This window comes from Aplidium turbinatum, chromosome 10 (assembly GCF_918807975.1).
Source record: "Aplidium turbinatum chromosome 10, kaAplTurb1.1, whole genome shotgun sequence".
NCBI classification, from domain to species: Eukaryota; Metazoa; Chordata; class Ascidiacea; order Aplousobranchia; family Polyclinidae; genus Aplidium; species Aplidium turbinatum.
Window position 1 is genome coordinate 14,576,809 of NC_137481.1, and position 21,122 is coordinate 14,597,930.

Here is a 21,122-nt window from a genome sequence, read left to right on the forward strand (position 1 = left end):
ATTTAATTTTTTCATTCATGTCTCGCGCCGATATTTCAACAGTCTCTCACGTGAGTTGACAGCTCTACCAGATGTTTCGGCGGGAAAGTAGTTTATCGTTTGCTGAAATAGCTCGTGTGGATGAAAAAGAAACTAGAAAGAGAGTGGTATTTAAAACAGTTGATTCTGGTAGCGGTTCAATGAGGTTGTTTTGTGAACTTGTTGTTCGGGAAGCTGCTTCATAGAAATTCAGATTTGCCAATTTTTGAAGTTCAGCAATGCCGGCGGTTTGCCTTTAGGCTAGACATCGTATTGGTTACGTGATCACTTTTTCTGCACGTGGTCGAGGTTCTGCTTTCTATTTTTCCGTTTGCAAACGCATGTGATGATGGTTAGCATGATTGAGGCAATAATAGCTGATAGAGGAAACGTGATTTGAAGCAGCCGTTAAACATGTCAACACAGATGAAAACCGCGCGAAAGAAGCACGTGCCTGTCCATCCAGCTGCATTATATGCATTATCAAAATGATAAAACAATGCATATGCCGACATAATTTCGCGCGTCAGCTTATTTCGCGGGAAGAGATAGAATCTATCTGATATCTATTCAGTTGCAAGCCAGTAACTTGCAGAAGCTATGTGGCTAAGTTGGTTTTTCACTTGCAGACGGTTTTGGTGCCCTACTGCAATCTGCTGGCTCACCTGTTTCTGGTGTAATATTGTCTTCAAGATTAGACCAATAGGCTGTAGTTAGTCATACTTTAGTAAAATAGGCTAATAACGGAAATAGAATTTGTTCCTGAATTTTAAATCACAATGTAGATTGAGTGAACATCGGCAGCTTACAGGTTGTCTGACGCCTACTGGCAGATAATTGCATGGGCTATCAGTCATATAGTTTGTAACTTAAATCTAAACATTTCAGAAGACAGTTGTCAATTAGGATATACTGTACAAAGAATCAATAAGTGTTTTTCTGTAAAAGTTAATTATGACTTATGCTTTTCCATATCAGCAAAGCTGCGAGCAAACAATGATGATGTCATCTAGTAAATTTCAGCATTCAGTGTTGGCAAGATTTCCTGATTGTGGTATGTGGTTATATAGGCTGCAAACACTGTTGTAATGAAGTTGATGTAATTTTTTTCTATCATGTTATAAATATAAAAAAATGGAAGATTTGTGTCAAAATTGGCATTTAAACATCTCATGTTTGTTAGATGTGTGCGGTGTGCCATGAGATAATTCATAAAATTTGTAACTTTGAATTTGATAGGTTAGCTTTTACATTTAACAAACATTTGTCAGAGCTGATGTACAAGTCTCCGCCCTGGTCATAAATGCTATGACATGATCTACATTCGTCATAGCACATTATTGAAAGTCAGTATTAAAAACTTTCCAACTACTGTGCTAGATAAACTTCTTATGCTAAAGAAGACATGTCTTTTCTGTCATTTATATTTCTTATAGACATGTAGATGTAAAAAAGTTCATAGATATCATAATATAGATTATGGGAATCATTGTCATCAGACTGAGAAAGCTTCTTTGAGAGCTTAATGCTGACAGTTTTGCATACTTGTAGAGACTAGATCTGTAACCTACTTGATCTGTGACAATCAGTAGAATGCTTATGTAAAATAGGATTTTTGATAGGCTATATGTTTTGACTCTGATAATGAAAAATTAAAGAGGCTAGTGATGTTGGAATATATGCCTTTCTGATTTAAATCATGTTGACATCATAGGTGATAATTTTAAGTAGTTATTACCTAGCTTGTAGTTGCATTCCAAATGCTGACCTTCCATTATGATTGCAGTAACAAATTAAGCATAGGCCTACTGTGTTTGCAAATTCTGACTGTTTTTTTTACATTCTGTCTTCATTTTGTGAGTACTTTTGAATTCATTTCAGGATCCACTTCCTACAAAAGTTTGTTGATGTACCCGGCCTGGCAATGGCCTCCTACTCCAGAAAGTCTACCTCCATCTGTACGATTACCTCATATTAGCAGGTACAATAATAAGGCTACATAATCTACTATAATACGACATTGCTTTGCTTTTTGCCACAGTATTGGATATTTGTTAAACTTGAGATTGCTTTCAGATTTAACAGCATGCCTCCTATCCCATCTCCATTGACACCAGGAACACCACCAACCGTTCCACCGCTGTGCACTTCAGAGCCACTGTCACCAATCGTACGATCAGTTCCAACATCAATACTAACACCAAATAGTTCACCTCTAAACGTTTCAATGGTTGCACAACCTCCAAAAGAAAGCACAATAGTTTCAACACCTACAGGGTATGTTGGTTACCTGCTGTAACCTATTGTTGCTAGTTCAGTTGCAACCACAGTCATTTTACCATTTTTCAGTGATTTAAAATTGTTGTGTTAAAATGTGGCATCCCATTTATGGCAATAGTCCAGAAAGCTAAAGTTGCCAGGTCCCCAGCGCAAAAGCTGAGCAGTTACTAATAGGATACAGCAACGTCTGCACTTCTCTAACCACATTGGTGATTCACTTTTGTTTTATTTGTTCAAGTATTAGAACTATTTTACCAACGTAGTATAGTAGCCCAGTTTTAATCCGGTATCGTCCCCATTATCAAGGGTGGCCGGATCCACCTCCACGAAATAACAATTATTTTAAAGCTCTGCAAAAAATTTTCAGTTCCAAAAGAGGAAGGCCACGAGCGGATGTAATCTCATCTTTGCAATACTTTGGTTCAAATTCCACTTGCTCGATTAGATGCCATATTTGCCACAGGGTATTTCCCAGAGAAAAGTCTTTGCAGGCACACTTGCGTACCCACACCGGCGAACGTCCGTATAGGTAAGACGAACTTCATCTTATTTTTAGTCTGTACGTTCAAATCAATTGAGTTTCGAATTCTGACTTTGTATATGAAATGTCACAAATTTATCGCTGAAGTTGTTTAATTTAAATTTCCCGCTTATGTATAGTGTGGTATCCTGTTAGTGGAAGGTCTTGGTCAAATTAAGTGCCAGCTGTTATTCCAAATGGTTTTATTGCTAGTTTGCGCAATCGTCCCACCATGTTTGATTGAAGTACAAGTCCTTTGAAGTTTGCAGCAAGTTGCGTTAAGTAGTGCTTGAAGTTGAAGAGGCTAGTGCTGTACATTTGTTTTACGTGCCAGCGATCTATTCATTTATTGTAGCGCGGATCAATAAAGGGCGGTAAATTTAAAGATGTGAAAAATGCAAAAGCACGCCAAATATCCAAAATTTATATAATCTATACTTTCAGATGTGATTATCCAAATTGCACGAAATCATTTGTTCAGAGTGGCCAGTTGAAAACTCACCAAAGATTGCATTCTGGCGAAAAGCCATTCAAGTGTTCTGATGAAGGTAGGCTACATAAAGGAATTGGATTTTATGTTTTATTGTCTTGAGCATGATTTGTTGTCGTTACCTACCCGTGAGTATGTGGTGCCTCACTGCAACATTTTAAATATGTGTGGTTCTTACAGAATGCAATGTGAGGTTCACACACGCCAACCGACACTGTCCAGATCATCCTCACGCGAAATTACTGCGAGATGACCAAGGTGCCTTAGAAGGTTTGCTCGTTGGAACTGCAAGACAAGATACAGCTATTGCAGAATGGCTGGATAAATATGTGCGGACAAGGTGTGTCTTATGTTAAAAATATTATATCTATTTTTTGTGGACGTTAGCTTTATTTAACCTACGATTGTATGCGGTACGAAGCATCAACATTTCTTCGTTTTCAGACTTGATAGAACAAATTCTTTGCAACAACATCGACCGCAATGCAAAAGAGAATCCACAGAGACGTACACAAGTTCTGACGAAGAAATAAATTCTCCAAAGCCAGAAGCTGCTATGTCAAGCAAAATAGCTGAACCAGTCGTAAGTTAAAATCATGATTTGAATAATTCAGAGCATGTTTAATCGGTTTCTAAACGTCTATGAGACACTTCGAAAATTAGTCACAGGGTGTTCGAGAAATATGTATTTCAACGCTTTGATTTCATTGTTTTAAAATAAACGAAAATTGTGTTTATTCAGATGAAGATACCGCTCTTAATCGAGCCGAAGGCATCGTCGGTAAAACGCCAACTTTTGTCGGACGACACCGAAGTTACGAATCAGGACGAGCGAGGTGAACCAGCCGTACGAATACCTTTGTCGCCGAAACGAATCAACCAGAATGGGCAAGTTCTCAAAATCGATCCCCGGCATCCGGTTAAGAAGCGTATTCTCGCTTACAACCAGTTCATGATGAAAGAAAATCAAGAGCAACAGTCGAAAGCGGCCAACTCGGATGCACCACTGTTGCAGCGCCCCCATCCAATCCTGCCCCCGGTGAATAGCGTTTCACCGAAGCGAAAGGACCAACCGGATTGCAAGAAGTCGCCGCTAGCTGCTTCTCCAATCCGCGGTTCGATGAACAGGTCAAAGGAAAATGAAAAAAACACCCCGGTTAAGAAATACAGCTTCTTACATGACCTCCAGTCGTTAGACGTCAGCACGCAAGAAGAGAAATCTTCACACCGTATCCGTAGCGACAATCTGAGCAAGCCTGTGTTTAGCTCCTCAGTTTCTCCTCTTCCGAGATTTGGCAGTGGAGATGACGAGCCATCAGACAGATGGAACGGTGCAATTGCTCTCATGCAACTTGCTTCAAGTCCTCCTTCGCGAAAGATGTCGAGCTCTTCAATTGACCATTGATTGACAAGACGTGGTTTTTCCCCGAACTTTCTGTGACAAAGCCCAGATCTAATTCTTGGCGATAAATTTCACCATTTTTTCTACTGTGCGTTGACGGAAATTCGTCAGCATGACACGAACTTGAATCCATTGTTATGAGTTCCGCGTGTGTTATCGACTATAATGTTCCTGTTTATATCACGTACATATCTTATCACTATTATCGTGTTTGTGCTAATTTAATCCTATTTGACAAGTGAATTGTTTTTTGTGTAATCCAGGCGCCCCTTGCCTAACTATATCAACCAGTAACCAATGAAATGTGAAACTTGTATTGTGTTGGCTGGGCACGTAGCAGCCTGCCCTTGGTAAGGATAATGGAAACAAGCTTGACACCGATGCTACACAGCGTCCTTGATTGTCAACCGATTTAACTTGTTGATATTTGCTAGGTGTGTTTTGATGAGTTGCTTAGCAACTGTTTGTTTTTATTACTTTAATTCCTTTTTGAACAGGTTCGCGTTTTAAACTGTTTTTAATCATTGCCAGGAAAGCGCTCCAGCGAACACGCTTGTCGACTTTATTTTTTATGTGAGAAAGCTTGATGCTGAATCAGAGTGATTTTCTGGAGCCTTTATTTTGCAACTGAAGCATCCCATACCAAACTCAGCATTACTGTGCGAGATGGTGTTAAATCTGAGTCAGTGCGTGTTTTGCTTGTCTGATGGATGAATATGGGTCAATATTCGAGATATCGTGTATGACCACGACCGTGTTGGTGTTGGGTCATGTCATTCTGACATAATTTGCCGAGCTGATTTTCGTATGGTACTGTTTGCGTTGCTGTTATTTTGAAATGGTATGCTTGCTATGTACTGTGTTAGCGCTGCTACATGAGTTCCAAGTTTTGAAGCAAGAGTAACTTCGAGAAATATTTGCTGCTTTTGGTGTAACCCGTTTTTGAATGACGTTAGTTTTACGTTAAAGTGAATTAGTAATTTTGATCGATTTTGTGCTGATCCAATGTTGAACCACTATCATAATGGTTGACCCTGATAGCAAAATCTGTCATGTTTACAGTGATTCGAATCTATGTAAAAATGACGGATTTTGTTCTTGGAGATTTCCTTTGCTGGAGTACCAGAAATCTAATTGTTGTTACGTGACATAACAACAATTAGATTTCCGCTATACGTAATATGTAATCCGGGAGATAATTCAGTGTTCAGTTAAACGTATTGTGTCAGGTTGCGTATAGACTATAATGCAGTTTTAGTATTCAGACTATTTGCACGAGCCTGCAGTCGGCGGCTTGCAATAAAAGTATTGTGAAAGAAGACAGAGCTTAATGCTTTATTGTGCCGAGATGGGTTTTTTTCTGGTCTGTTTGCAAAAATTCCATTGTTGCATCATTTCAACGTTAGGTGACGGCAAAACGATGTCAAAATGAAAATTTAACTTGTTTAACAAATTATTATACTGGACACATCAATGATACAAGAATTTATTTTTTTAACTGCAAGTTGACAGGTGAATAGAACACAACCAAACGTTCTTTAAAACGCGAGTATAAACTAACCAAGTTCTTTAAACGCAAAAATTGCAACAGCAGAATCAACGAGCATCACAATAATGATTGTGAACAAGAACGACAGAGCTGTCGTGACGTATACCTCCTCTACGCCGTTGCTGCCAAGCTTCTGACCGAGAAAGAACAGGTTGATGCAAAGAATGATGATAGCAGCGGTTATCAAACTGGATAGTATGGTTCGAAGGGAGAATGCAGCTGAGCACATCTTGGCGCGATATTCTGTATGTGTCACCACTGCGTGATGAAGCCGTCTGTCGCCGTAGCAGTCCGACTCAATCCCGGTGATAAATCGCTCCGTTGAAGTCGTCTTCTTCTCTTCAACTTTGCATCTCGGAGCTGTTGGGTCATAGCTTCCTCTGCAGACTCCCGTCTGTGGCTTGTTAGGGTCTTTTTTGGTAGGTTTTGGTTTCGCCTTTTTGTCGTTTTCGGACGAACTATCATCAGAGCTGTCGTCATCGAAGCCCTTTTGGTCCTTTTTCGACATTCCAGTAACCTCTTCATCCGTATACACCGACGCGTAGGAGCCGCGACTTCGAAGAAAATCAAAGAATCCGGCAGAAGGCGTCAAAACTTTGGTTTCAATTGCGTCGGCTTCAACTTTCATTGGCCGAAACAATGACTGCAGCTTATTTTTCGCCCACGACGCGAAAACCATCGCTGGGGTATCCCGATTTTGACCAGTAACTTTCCCAGCACTGGAAGGGGTGTCAAAACTAATGACAAACGAGTCATCTGGCTGTTCGACGTTGGTAACCGTGATAGCGCTGCCCTGGGTTGAACGAGTATCGGGCACACTCGTGCTGCTTCCCACCTCGTCCGTGATAGATGGCGTCAAAGTAGATCCTTTTGAATACACGGACACAACTGTTTGATTTTTAGCACGGTGGCCTGGATCATAAAACTGGTCATCTTGGTGTATGTTTTCTGAAAGACAATATTCTTTCTTCACAAGAGTACTGACACTGCTCGTTAAATCGCGGTCGCCCAGCTCATCAACGTTGAGAGATGAAAATAAAAGCGAAACAGATCGCTCACACGTGGCGCTATCTTCACGAACGGTGTGGCCAATGTCTCTGCGGTTATTGAAGTAACTCTGCAGTTCATTTTCTATTGTAAATTCGCTGCACACCGCCGGTGATACGTCTAAGCAAATATCTTCTTTTTTCATGATTTTTTCACCCAAGTTAGTGGGTTCGACCTGCGACTTGGAATGTGAAGGACTTCGCTTATCTTCACCAAACGAGACAGTTGGAGATTTGATGTTTTCTTTTGACGACATGGAAGAAGGCGAAGTAAAGTAGGAATCACTTTGTTCGATGACGTCACGATCTTTTTCGTTTTCGAACGAAGCATCAGCGGAAGCATCTGGAATGCCACTTTCTGATGGATCACAAAACATGCCTTGCAATATTGCCCTGTCTTCAGTCGAGTCCGTGGGCGAAGGTCCATCGACGGTTGGAGGTTGACGAGAACTAACAAGTTTGATATCGTGAAAACTCACTGTTTTTTTACGGCTCTTTGATGTACTTGGTTCAGTTACAGAAGTAGATGACAACATGGCGGACAACTGTCCGTCATCTTCTCTGACAATTATCGCCTCATCATCTTTACTGTCTGCCAGTTGGTTTGATGACAAGATTTCTTTACCAGCGGAAGGATAACTGCTTCCGAATTTCACGTTTCGATTGATCGGAAACCTGCGTTCTCTTGAATAAATGTTTGGAGGATCATTGATGTACAAATGCTGAGAGTAGAAGCTGTTCGCATCAATTGTTGAATTCTTACAGATCGTCGATTCCTGCTCTCCTCCTGGAGTAGACCTGGATTTCTGAGGAAGAAATAACTTCTGCATCTTGTCCTCCGTTATGTGATCTGGAATAATCTTCTTATTCAGTTCGTTGGTGTTTGGCCGAGTGTGCATTCCCATGAATTCAGCATCAGGAATAACGTTTGGTATCCGCCATTGGCTGGTCCTCCAATGGGGTCCGTGACAAACATTATCATCTTTGCAGATGTCGTGTATCGGTGTGGATGTGAATGTCCTTGCAAACGGTTTTCCCGTCGTCGATTGTTGCCCTTCCTGGAGCTTGTCAAGCAACTTTGCAATATGAGCCATTTCTGGGTCCGACCATCGTCTTTTGAGCTTCTCGTCTGTCAAGAAGAGATCACTGCAGACCAACTCGGGAGGAATCGCGGTGGCAGCGTCAGAAGTGGGGGTGTCCTTCAAAACGACCCCTAGTAAAGTCGCTAAAGGCTTGTTGAGAGTCTTCATGAACGGGATTCTCAACATCGCAAGGTGGAAGAAGACACGATGGCTGCAAAATTCGTAGAGCATGTTCTCATTGACCTCTCGCCTTTCCGCCAGGTACTTAGCCAAAGCATAGAGGTACCTGATGACCGGTGTTATAGGAATGCATATTAAGGAGCTAAGGAACGTCAGTGTAATGTAGGCGTAGTCACCGCCGAAAATGTAGAGATTGTCGCGCGAGACCTGTTCTTCTTTGGTTGAAAACAATTCAATATTTGGAGCGATGTCGGTGGCAGGAAAGGCTTCGAAGTAAATTTGAAAACTGATGGCGATAACGACCCCAGCAACTAAATACAACATCGAAGCCAGAAATCTTTCCAAGCGATTCATTCTCGAGTTATGCGGTGGCAGAACCATGGCAACGAAATTATGACAGCGAAGCAGCTTGACGAAAAAAGCGTCATAATACAAACAATGCTCCACTTTGTACAAAGGAATTGATAGAACGGTTCGAAAGCACACGGACAAGCTGTACGGAATTTCTCGTTTCAAGTATCGGGTTGTCCTGTGCTTTGCCGTCGACTGCCATTCCTGGCCTGTTCTTTGGTTCGTCACCGAAACCTCACTGATTTTGATTTTATAATCGGAGCAGTCGTCATTGCGGATGTAACCGACTCGCGGATCGTCCACTACGACCCAGGCGTTCAATTCCACATGCGGAGTTTCCGCCTCGATCAACTGATTCGATCGGGTCATGATAGTGCAGTAGTTGAGTTTCTTATTGAACAGGTGCAGGTGGTTATTTCCTCTCAGCCACGAAACGGGATATCTCGAGCGACTCGACGTTTTGATTCGGATCAGCATGTTCTGGTAACGAATCGGCTTTTTGTCAAACTGTACGCAAAAATTGATCTTGTAAGGAATTTTCTCGGCGTCCTTTTCAGCCATGGGCGGGGTGTACAGAACGGTACGCGTACTCCGCTGATCAAAGTAATACATGATAGAGCCTACGATGGCCAATGCGGCGACGAACACGCTTGATAAGATAATCGCTGGTAAAGGGTCAACAGGATAGGACCACTCCCACTCCGCCTCGGACGCGTAAATCCCAATTTCCCTGACACCAGCTCGACTGTAAGGATCCAGTGTGCCATGGATGATGAAGTGCATCCAGAGCATTTCTTCTGCAAAACCTCCGAAGATCCATGGAGTTGCTATCGAGCTGAAGTCCAAAGGAAAGTTAGCATGAGGAGTGCCACCAATTCCGCGATCTCCGTAAACCTGCGTTGCAACCGTAATTATCATAGCTTTCTAGTGGATGGGTAAATTACAACACCAGTGTATAGTAAATTAGCGTTTTTTTTTTTATTATAATCAGTGCGTTTTTGCCAACGGGTAACTGCTCGTATCAGCTTTACCAATCTTTGCTTAAAAAAAAAATGTCCTACAACATATATACCGCAATAAGAATTTGTTGACAATGTCCAAACCGCACAAAGAGCATCGTAATGACGTTGGTAACCTACATGGATTAGCATCAAGGACAACGTTAGGAGTCGTTAAAGAACAAAGAAGTTTTCATTCACCCGGAAAGGTCCAACGGTTTTCGTTCTTTTATCTCGACCGGCGAAAAGTACCGAGAAGGATGTAATGTCAGATCTTCCATCATCCGGACACATCATCATCAATCCAAAGACAGCTTTTGGCTTCCCGAGATAGATCTCTATCGACCACTGGTATTTAGGATTGATTCTATCAGTAGCTGCCACCCAGAATGTAAGCGGATTGCCGTCCCAACTGAACCTACAAAGCAAGGTGTTATACGTTAGTTTGAGGATATTTTTGGTGCACTAATTAAAGAAATGACCTTTGTGTTCGGTAGGTTGCACAATGCACACATCTGCTTTTGATCTAATCGAAAACTATGCGATTTTGTTTGGTAAATTTTCAAATCTGATGATGGCTATCCCTCGTTTTCGAGGATGATGGTCCTCGCAATCAGTCTTGCGAAGACGCCTGTGTGTATGTTGATTGACGTGGACTTGATGACGCACACTCAACAAGCACACATAAACTTGACAAGGCCATCAGCTTTGTCCAAATGGCAAGGCAAATCAAAACGATTGGAGCTGGTGTCACGCTGCAGCCTTCATCTGCCATAACAGTCGTTGAGCTTGATTGACTTCATCCGCCTTTGGGGACTTGCGTATTTTGGACTACGTTTTGTCTGGCCTCTACCTTTCGACCAACCTGGCCTGGGAGACCTTTTTGGGAGCAGTTAGCTCCCGCCAGTAGGCTATAGCTCTAGAGGTTGGAAACTCTCTCACCATGTTAAGGTAGTAATCGGATGAGAGAAACCTTTTCAAATCTATTTCTAAGCTGAAACTAAACTGCAATTGCATAGCGGCATGAAACTACAGGAATTACATGTCTCTCATGTAACTCCATATGGATGTGTAACATGCGTTCATGTCTGATTCAAACAATAAATTCTCACAAATGTTGATGTATCGGTTTCAGCCACCTCATCCGGCTTTGCAACACTGCAGCCTAATCACAAAGAAATTTCTTGTTGAAAACAGGCATCCGCGCTACATGGTGTTGACATTCTTTAGTAAAATTTCACGTACCAAACATATTTATGACTTGTACCTGACGTCACGAAAAGTTCTTTCTCTTTCGGCACCGGTCGGTACGTAGCTATCCGAGAGCGTCATCGTGGCGTTGTTATACACCAGCCAATCAGCCTTTAAACTGGTCACTAAGGTGCGATAGGGAGGCCCAATGCCGTCTTGGAAGTTTCGTCCGGTTTTGCGTCGAGGTAGTTGTCCGCTCAATGCAACTAAAAAGAAAAAAAGACATAAAAATTTATGAAAAATCTTGTAGGGTATGGAGATTTGCATGCACGCAAGATAATTAACCTTTTCAAATCATCAATGACTGTACCATCTTCAAGCCACCTAACGGAGTGGAAGGTCTGCGCGTCATGGATGATGAAACTAAAGACTGGCTGCTCTCTAGCAGCCTTCCAGTGTAGTCCGGGAACATCGTGAATCTGGGGTGGTAAAAGGATAGACCCTCGGCCCCAGAAGCTCAGACGACGACGACGACGACGAATTAAACCATAAAGAACTGCATCTCTCGTGTCTCGAGTATGATGCATTTTGTAAAGTTACTTTGACCCAATGTAACCCACGAGAGTTTCGTCACATTCATTTCGTCTTCATTTCTGACGACATAGTTCCAAGTTCAAGCAATGTATTTGGCGACTTACTGCTGCAAAGCCTTCGAGGTGCCCTCACCACTGATACATTGAGAGCTTTATGTAAAATGCACTGTGCAATGCTACAAGCGTGCTATTGCCATAAAATCAAAAGCATTGCGATGGCGCCAACACACAATGGACCATTGTGATGTGTGCATTAGTGTGTTGCTACTTGCTCTCCTAAGCTACTGTAGCTTATCCTATACAATTGCGCATTCCACTATCAACTGTTAGAATACAAAGTTGTCGCTAAAGTGTTTTACATTAGAGGCAGCATCTGGACCAAAACATTGAGCCGTCAATAAAGTCTCAAACAGTAATAATCAAATTTTTTTTTTACTGCGCCTAATTTTACTTGGTACATCTCCATCATATATAGAGAGACATCGGAAATCAGTGTTTGGCTCAGGAGTCCATCTTCCCGACTGTCGGCAAAGAGTGGTCACTTTCTTTTTCCCTAACATAGAAAGCGTACTGGGATGGTTACCGCAGAAGACAACAATCAAGACATTTTTTGTGCTAAATAAGCCACACCAAAGCGTTGTAAGTTCAGTAAGTTGAAAATCAAGTCTGAAGAACACACAGTGTGAATAAACCCGAAGTTATGTTAAGGAAGTTTAAATTGACAAAACGTCGGAATAAATCAGATTATCAGCTTAAAAATCTAGTTCAATAACATGATACGTTCTTCTGGTGTAACCTATACCTAAGCTAAACTATCACAAGATTATCATTAAATAAATGCCTGGTGAACAGCCTCATTCAATTTGTAAAGTGACCTGTTAGAACCCAGTAAGTCTTGTTGTTCAAGGCTATCCATTGCAGGGAGACGCAAGTGTATACAGCTGGAGATTCAAAGTCGTCACCGCCACGTGACAAGCTAGCGTGCTGCAAGGGCGGAGGTTCCACGCATTTCACCCTGCAAAACCACACGCATTGTTAATGGTTTAATCCATTTCATTAAATTGATGAAACGTAAATTTTTAGAGCTGAGGACAGAAACTTTTGCTGGCTGAGAGTTCACAGCGCATTCAACATTATGATTCCATTTGTCGATTGCACTGCTGAACGGCGAAAGTTTAGTGACGAAGTTTTATTTAAGAATTTTGAAAATTAATCTGTTTGCAAAACATTTGAATTACTGCGTATACATTACTTGGTGCAGCTTTCAGGCACAGTTGGATCCCAATAGCCTTGCTTGTCACAAACGTGAATCACGATGTCTTCCTGTTCAACAAGCACCCAGTAGCCAGGGTTGCATCTGGTTCTTACTTCGGCTTTATAATGGTTGTCGTCGCCCAGAAGATGACCATTTCGAGGAACGAGCGGAGTGGGGCAAGACAGTGGAACACACAGAATCTGGGAATTGAAAGCATTAGGGACATGCTGCTGTTTGAACCTAAAAGTTTATTTGAAGTTGAACAAAATAACCAGATTGTCATAATCGATATTACCCTTGTTGCGAGGGCGATTGGTCGTCAGATCGCTTGGCATGAGATAACTTAACAAGTGCTTCAACTCAGATTTACATTTCAGCTACTGTCTAAGTCAGCAAATGAGATTTTCACCTAGCATCGGACTTGCTTGGTCATCGCTTGCTAAACTGAACATGCTCACTTGTGACATGCCAAGTTTCCGCTTGCTCAGTTGGTACTTTCTAAGTTTCATTATTTACCAACTTCAGCCACTTGCTGAAATGTTGCTAGCTCAGTTGTCACTTGCTTGACTGTCATTTACTCAGTTGACAACTGCTGACATGCAGGAGACTATGGTACATAACTGTGGTCCAAAAGATGGATGATTTTGAAAGTTGAAAAAGATTGCTTCAAGATTGGGAGTTGGTTGACATTTTTTTCTCAGACTTTACAGCATTGCCCGTGCAGCCACTTCACTCTGCTGATCAACGACGCAGTCAACGTGACAACAATACAAAGCTTCGGCTGAAGTGGCTTCAGCTTCATATTGGGATGGGACAAAATATCGGGAAAGGGAGGAAGGTGGAATGGCTATCGCTGAGCTACTTCCGTTTGAAAAGATGAACAGAAAAACAGCAATCCACAGGAATAATCTCTAATCATCATCATAATTGAGTTTTGTCATTCAACGTACAGGTTTACGGGGCATTTCAATAGTCGCGTAAAGTGCCCAAAGTCGTCTTCTCCACCATAAACCACACAATAGCTTTGACATTGTTTATGTGATTTCAAGAAGTAAACTTGATTACGAACCTTGCCGATGTTACTTGACCATTGACCGGTTTTGAGACAAGTAGCGGTGACAGAAAAAACATCGGGAGTAATCCAGAACCCTGGCGCACATCTCACCACCAGTGGATCACCTGCGAAAGAATCACTTCATGACTCAGAGCGACAAAAATGATGAAAGAGCAGTTGTTTTTCTTGAATATTTATAAGAAATTACGAAAAACGTATTGCAGTTGCTACTGTAGAATAGCAGAAACAACAATTTAAGTAGAAGTCGCCTAAAAAAACATATTTAGATAAACTTAGATAAGATAAATGATACTACATTACTAACTAATAAAATAACTAAGAATTACTAACTAATAAGATAAGTAGCTTAGGTTAGCCTACTTAGATAAAAAAAAATATAACCTTTTTCATAATTTAAAAATGATTCCAAATATTATTACAATTGCTGACGTAGGAGGCAATTTACCATAATAATAAGTTGCATTTCCGATCTCTGTGTTAGGAGGTAACTTTGGTTTTACGCAAATCAGTATCTTGCAGGTGAAAGCGGTTTCAGGAGGAACCAATTCACCAACGTCACTGCAGGATATCTTCACGGCACCACTGAGGTAGTAGCCATCCTCACATATTATGGACACGTCCTTCCCGTAATGGATGGACGTGGTCTAAACGGATTTGTTCTGTTGGTTTTATGTTTGAGCTCATGGGTCAAAAATAATTAAGTCTTCGTAACTGTGTTTGACTGATCCTCATCCATGCCCAGGCCACATCAATATAGTGTAGTAGCTTTAGCGAGGACCAAATAGAGGATATTGCCTTCCTCAAATTAGATCTATCAATTGTGATACGATCAGCTATCAGAATCTTATAGTGTGATCATGACTGTACATTGTACAAGTATGCTGTAAATGAAAGTATTTGGAAAATGTAAAATTCGAAAACAAATTGTATTGATAAGGTATGCAAAATTGTATTAGCAGAAGAAAAAAGATTTATTAAAACTTAAGAATAAGCCTAGTCTACAAACAACACACCACAGGCTTCGCAAATGCGATTGTGGGAGGGTTACACGACGCGGGCACACACTGTTCCTTATAGATGTTGGGCTCCCATATTCCATCGGCGCTACAGACGTACGACTTCTTGAAAACGTCCTTGGTGAACCAAGCACCGAGCTTGCAACTGCGCACAGAGACGAAGTGTGATTAGCCATTGCAATTAGCAACCATGCATGCACTGAGTTTGTTTCACCTCAAAAACTGGACAAAAGATTCGCAAAGCAGCGATGGTGTTGTCATCGCAACGAAGCCGCTTGCGATACTGAACCATTTTGAACTTACCTGTTGTGTATGCGCCTCCAAAACACTTGAATCGTGTGAGTGTTGTTGAAATTGTGGCGGAAAGGATTGGTGCGTGTAGTTAACGATTTCGTTAATTTTTTACAGATTTTTTTTACTGAGAAGATTTTCAATACTTGACTGATCCTTTTGCGGAACACTTTGTCACGTGATACCTGTAAGTCGCTTCTCCTTCAAAGTCCAGTTTCGTTATCTGGGTGCGGTAGCCAAAAGCCATGGTGTAGTTTTCGCATTTTGTGGGAACGCAATTCAGCAGCACGGGAGAAGGATCGAATGTTCCTGTTTTGCTGCATTTCGACTGAAAATTATAGAAATATTAACGCAATTTGATATCACTTCTTTGACATAGAATAAAACGATCATGGCTGTTGAAATCTCTCGTTGAAATTGCAACCAGCAAATCAGTAATTTTTAACATAGATTCAACGTCTGTAGACGTTTTTTCTTAAGACCTATTCTAAATGTTCCTGTTGTCTGCAGACGTTGAATCAGTGCTAAAAAAACTGATTTGCGAGCTGAAACAGATTATGTGACTGCGATAGTTAAAATTAGGTTTTAAGTTCGTTTCCAAATTGCATCGCTTTATGTCAAGACTAGACTTTTCAAAAGTTGGTTGAAATATATCGCTAAATTGCGGTTAATGACTGGATTAGTTTCTTCTGAAGCGATCAGTGTAGCAACAAAGCCCTTCTCACCACAACAGTTTTCTTGCGTTCGGTTTTAAAGAAGTTTACTCCTCGGCAACTGTAGATCACTTCATGTTGGAATGGGTATGAAGCAGCGCCGGTAATTCCAGTTATATCCGCATTCGCGACCTGAATGGGAAAGAGATGAGCATTTTTGGGGTTGGTTTGCATAATTATTCGAAAGTCTGTGCATAAATTCCTTGCTTCGTTTGAAGCCTGAAAGCAAAATCCGTTATTTTTACATTCATTCAACGTCTGCAGACGTTGAATCAGTGTAAAAATGACGAATTCTGCTGTCGGGGCAGCTGAACTATGGATGATGTTCAATACGATATTTGTAATAATGAGTTTGCGTCTGAAAAAAAAGCGAAAAAGATGCGATGTTCGTGCTGCAGTGGATGTGGTACTGCGGACAATCACAGCCGTACCGAAGTAACTCGAAAAGGAGAAGTTGATCGATCACCACAAAATTTCATTTGAAAGCGGTGATGTGTTTTTGTGCAAAAGCATATACTTTTCGCGATGTGGTTTCCTTAAAGAAAAAACTTTTCGCTGTCATGCTAAGTCGTGTCCTTTTCATGCAAAAACAAGCGATAACTTAACAAAGCAAACGTAAAAGAATCAATTTTACAAAAAAGTTGCATGTTGAAAGCTATAACATACCGTGGGAGGGGGGCTGCAGGAGACAGGCGAACAACCGGCCAGAGTGCTAATAAGAGGAGTAAAGTCCTTGGTTTTTTCACAAAACGTCGGTTGCGGGTCAAGCGTTTTAGTGACAGTATTCCAAAAGCCAGGCCGGCAAATGAAGTTCAGGGTAGTTGAAGCAGGGATGTAGGAGTTCGGATCTGTTCATGTGCAAAATGTAGTTTTGACCTGAAATTGAAACAAACGCAAGTTTCCGATAGTTTAGACTTACCCGAAACGTCAACCTTCGTTCCGTCAGCTTTAAAAGCCTCGGTATTGGCAGGGTGGGGTTGAGGGCGGCAAGCTTTAAGGCGGCATTTCTCCAGATTTGTGGTGTCAGGCACCCATTTTCCTGGACGATAGAAAGTGTTTAAAAATCTGGTTAACTTTAACCAAAAGTGACAAATGGTGAATAAGAAAAATTGAACGGGTCATTAAACGAAGTTCGAAAGGAACAAAGATGCTTTTTTATCTGATTCAGCTATCCGACAAAAACAAAAAGCTGCAATTCCGACCATGCTTCGCCATCTACACGGACAACATGTCAGGTCTCAAGGGACAATATACTTTTTATGGGTCCGAATAAACTTGATTAGAAAGAAGATTCAGCTGCATTTCGTTAGCGATTGACGCATCAAAAATCTTAAAGCATAAACCATTGATTAAAAAAACTTCACTAGTAACGTTACACGCACATAGACATTGTAAGCTTATAAAAACAAACGGTTGTGCTTCAGCTTGTCTTACCATCGGCATTGCACACGGTTGAAATTGAAGTTCTGACGTGGTCTATCTCAAAGTTTGCGTGGCAATAGTATGTCCATGACCCCCCGACATTGCGACTGCCGTTTCCAGTTGAGAAGAATATAGTGCTGGGTACGGGGCATCTAAAAAGTGTAAACTCGGTCAACATTAGCTGTTACACCAATTGTTTCTTCTGATTTTATGCGAAAGCAGAAACGGTAAACTTGAAGGGCGCGTCAGTATTATCGTAATGAGGTATGTAGACCAGGGGTCACCAAACTTTTTCTCTGAGGGCCGGATTGCTGCGTGATTAACAGCTGCGGGCCGGATGCAAATTGCGAAAAGATATACAACTATTTAGAATCTCCATTGACTTGAACTAATCACAATAAATAACAAAGTCAGCGTTGGAATAGCAAAGTTGTGATAAAATGGAAAGGTTGCTGGAAAATTTATACCCTGCTGTGATGTCTAGTCTGGCTGGTATGATTTGCCTAAACAGAGATATCGCACTGACGAAACATTGGTGTTTTGAACAACTGATGTCATAAGAAGAAACAATATGGAAAAATCATTAGCAGGTTGCGTGTAGCTCAATAGCAACGCCAGTCCTTTACAAAAAGTTTGATAACTTTTTTCCTTAACAGTTGTAGTGCAGCTGTTATTTCCGCAGCACGTGGCGGGCTGAATAAAATCAGTTCGCGGGTCGGTTCCGTAGTTTGGTGACCCCTGATGTAGACTGACGAGAAGCATCATAATGACGTCATATGGGGGAAAGAAGGATCAAAAGCAAGAAAATGACGTCATGACATGTGAACATCCATAAACAGCACAAAACGATCTGAATTCGTAACTCAATAGTGCAATGTTCAACCAATGTTGGACTTACTGCAGAGACTGGCAATCGAGAAGGCTTCCAACTGGCGCCCAGTCTCCATACCACATGCATTCCAGAGTTACATTATTTCCATAGAGAGTGGCAAATCCGGAATTGCACAGGTAGGACGTTTTACTTCCTAACTCCCTCGTGTTGGGGCTGGTGACTGCTGGCGTGATGGTAGCTAGTGCTCTGACAAGATTTACGTTGTTTAGTCAGACCAGTGTTTTTCAACCTTTTCTGGGCCACGGAACACTTTTATGCTTTAAAATAATCTTGTAGAACACCAAGCAAAATTTTAAAATGGTGCAATAAAATAAACAACACAACAACAATTTATTCACTTCAATTTTTTTAGTGGAATATCTGGATAGGAATTGCAAAGACAAAGGCGAATATCTTGTGATCTTGATTTTCGACCGTTGTTCCATGGAACACCCATCAAACTAATGCAATTTTGCTGATCTTTCACGGAACACCGATTGAAAACCACTGAGCTGGACAATCTTAAAACTTGAAAGGCTGCTACTAACTTTGTGAGTTTCCCCATACAGCAAAAATTGCTTTAAAAGGAAAAGCTTTTTGATTTTCTGTTCCTTATCTTTTAACTGTTCATTGTTCAATCAACAACGTCCGACCGTGCATGATTTCCCTTAAATCGGTTTTCGGCTCATGCAGCCTGAAAAGACGCCGATAAAATTGGTACTCACGGAGCTGTTACTACAGGACAGTTGACTTTTACGCAACTGTATGTATTTGGAGAGAGAGCAGAAGTCCAATTGCCGTCGTTGCCGCATGTCATCGTGAACGTTCTGTTATTTGAGGTTGAACCAGGCGGGAGAGTTCTGTAGCCCATCTGACACCGGTAGTGAGCCGTTCCCTGGCGACAATACACAGTGGAACTTTCCGTCGGTATATGAAAAAGTTGTTCACTGTTGTCAGTGTACCTTTCCTTTATTTGTTTAAAGTTTCATGCAGAAAAATATCATTTCAAACTCAAACAAACCATTTAACAACTTGAATCGACAAAGACTAGCTTTCATACCCACAGCTTATGATTTTGATAACCACTCACTCGATAAAACATTCCTCCCACCAAGATAGGAGCATAGGTGTTGTTGACCTCCGGAGGCTCTCCGCAAACAACAGCAGCACAATGTTGTAGATTTTCGGATAGAGTTGTTCTGTCGATGCTGTCCAGCCTCCACTGCCCCTCAATTCCACAATAAGCTGTCAAAAACAATATATTGCTGAGATAACGTAGGTGGGTGAGCCTCAAAGTTCTCAGCTCGTGCTCACATCTCTCACAGTGATAAAATTTCTGTTCATGTGGACTAGTCGAAAGTGATGGTTCTGCTTGAGATGTCGAGGCAGTAGCGTAGGAAGGCTTGCAACGTCAAAACACTGCCGAGCTAAATTGTTGTGGCGTTTGGAATCTAGGTAAAGTGCAAACTACAAACTAAATGAACTCCGCCAGGTACCAAACCTCTGTTTCTCGTGTCTTGCAGAGTTCAGATACGTTTAGAACACCATAAAGTATGGAAATGCCCAAGCGCGAAACTTACTGCCAACGTACACTTCGAAAAAAATTAACACAGTTTATTGGAAAAAAATCAAGCTTAAAAGGTAGCAGCTTGACACGATCATGAGATTATCTTTTGAGTAGACCCACGGTGCAACTTACAATGAGTGCGCACATCTTGTGATTTTTGAATTAGGCCTAATGTTTCAATGCTTTGTTAATGCGCCCGTGCATGGTTTTTGTTATTTTTATTTTTGATAAAATCAGGGCAAGAAAAATGTCTGTTAATCTCTTGGTAAAAAATCGGTCTCCTGTTTAAAATAGTATTCGACAAACTGGTTTGTTCGGAAGATTTATAATCTTAACTTACCATTTACACTACTACAGTATGTACGACGTAGGTACCTTCGCGACTATACAGCAGGAAATGTAATTTCAATAAATAGTTTTTTATAACTTGCTTGACGAAATGCGCAAATCTTCATTTTTATCTTATTGTAAAATCTCTTTCTTGTGTGTGTATAACTGTATAGTGAACACCGCATGAGTTTGCAAGTAGTTAGAAATGTGAAAATGGACAGGTTTCATTACAAATGCGTTTATTGGATCATATCTAAAATTTGGAATTTTGTAGACTAAAAATTGTCCAAGGCTAAATTCTCATGTCAAGGTAGACTAAAGATTTATGCTTGTGGAGTGCCATCTAATTACAGTAAATGAGTCACACTACGCTACTGCTCCAAGGCCATCAAGTGGACGTCATGACATCATAAATTAATTAAGTTAGTGTTGCCCTATTTATGAATGCTCTAAACTTCTGAACAGGCTGTACCAGCAAGATCCAAGTAAAGCGTTGAACACTTGTCAAGAGAAGTGTCACTGGTGGTACTCTGCCTGCGGCAACGAAGGCTCAGAAATAAACTTAGAAAATCATAAAAGAAAGCAAACACGTGATGACATCTCACCAGTTATTTGCTTTTTGCTTGTATTGGGTAAGAGAGCAACATGGAAGCCTTCGTCGCAATCGAAGGTCACTTCTGATCCATAGATGGTCGTGTTGAACTGGGCATAACCGGCGTTCGGGATGCTCATCCCAGCAGGCGACCCACAGTCAATTGGCACGCACGATTTAAGAGAGGGGTTAGGCGTCCACGTGTTGCTGTGGACGCAAACTATCGAAAACGTCGTTTCATTGGCCAAGCCGGTCAAACTGAATCCATGCTTGCATTTGTAGGTGGCCTG

General features: G+C 41.3%; 2 protein-coding genes across 2 annotated transcripts in view; one reads left to right on the forward strand and one right to left on the reverse strand.

The window, feature by feature from the left end:
• The first annotated feature begins 918 nt into the window (after positions 1 to 918).
• On the forward strand, positions 919 to 6,028 carry LOC145778445 (uncharacterized). The gene is made up of 8 exons (XM_082589923.1): positions 919 to 1,072; positions 1,900 to 1,999; positions 2,095 to 2,295; positions 2,666 to 2,827; positions 3,263 to 3,366; positions 3,489 to 3,648; positions 3,753 to 3,891; positions 4,051 to 6,028. Exons 1-8 carry the CDS (start codon positions 973 to 975, stop codon positions 4,711 to 4,713), a joined length of 1,629 nt encoding a protein of 542 aa, XP_082446049.1. The 5' UTR covers positions 919 to 972; the 3' UTR covers positions 4,714 to 6,028.
• Positions 6,029 to 6,194: 166 nt separating this feature from the next.
• Positions 6,195 to 21,122, reverse strand: part of LOC145778987 (uncharacterized) — a 57,169-nt gene continuing 42,241 nt past the window's right edge. The window contains exons 53-70 of the mRNA XM_082590568.1: positions 20,846 to 21,119; positions 19,434 to 19,588; positions 19,069 to 19,238; positions 18,371 to 18,550; positions 17,485 to 17,624; positions 16,970 to 17,089; positions 16,717 to 16,898; positions 16,063 to 16,182; positions 15,523 to 15,665; positions 15,044 to 15,191; positions 14,476 to 14,674; positions 14,025 to 14,134; positions 12,953 to 13,155; positions 12,576 to 12,715; positions 12,152 to 12,253; positions 11,184 to 11,373; positions 10,118 to 10,334; positions 6,195 to 9,812 (exon numbers count right to left, since the gene is read on the reverse strand). Of these exons, the coding sequence (XP_082446694.1) occupies positions 6,267 to 9,812; positions 10,118 to 10,334; positions 11,184 to 11,373; positions 12,152 to 12,253; positions 12,576 to 12,715; positions 12,953 to 13,155; positions 14,025 to 14,134; positions 14,476 to 14,674; positions 15,044 to 15,191; positions 15,523 to 15,665; positions 16,063 to 16,182; positions 16,717 to 16,898; positions 16,970 to 17,089; positions 17,485 to 17,624; positions 18,371 to 18,550; positions 19,069 to 19,238; positions 19,434 to 19,588; positions 20,846 to 21,119 (6,339 nt within the window). The 3' untranslated portion in view covers positions 6,195 to 6,266. The remainder of the gene's footprint in view (positions 9,813 to 10,117; positions 10,335 to 11,183; positions 11,374 to 12,151; positions 12,254 to 12,575; positions 12,716 to 12,952; positions 13,156 to 14,024; positions 14,135 to 14,475; positions 14,675 to 15,043; positions 15,192 to 15,522; positions 15,666 to 16,062; positions 16,183 to 16,716; positions 16,899 to 16,969; positions 17,090 to 17,484; positions 17,625 to 18,370; positions 18,551 to 19,068; positions 19,239 to 19,433; positions 19,589 to 20,845; positions 21,120 to 21,122) is intronic.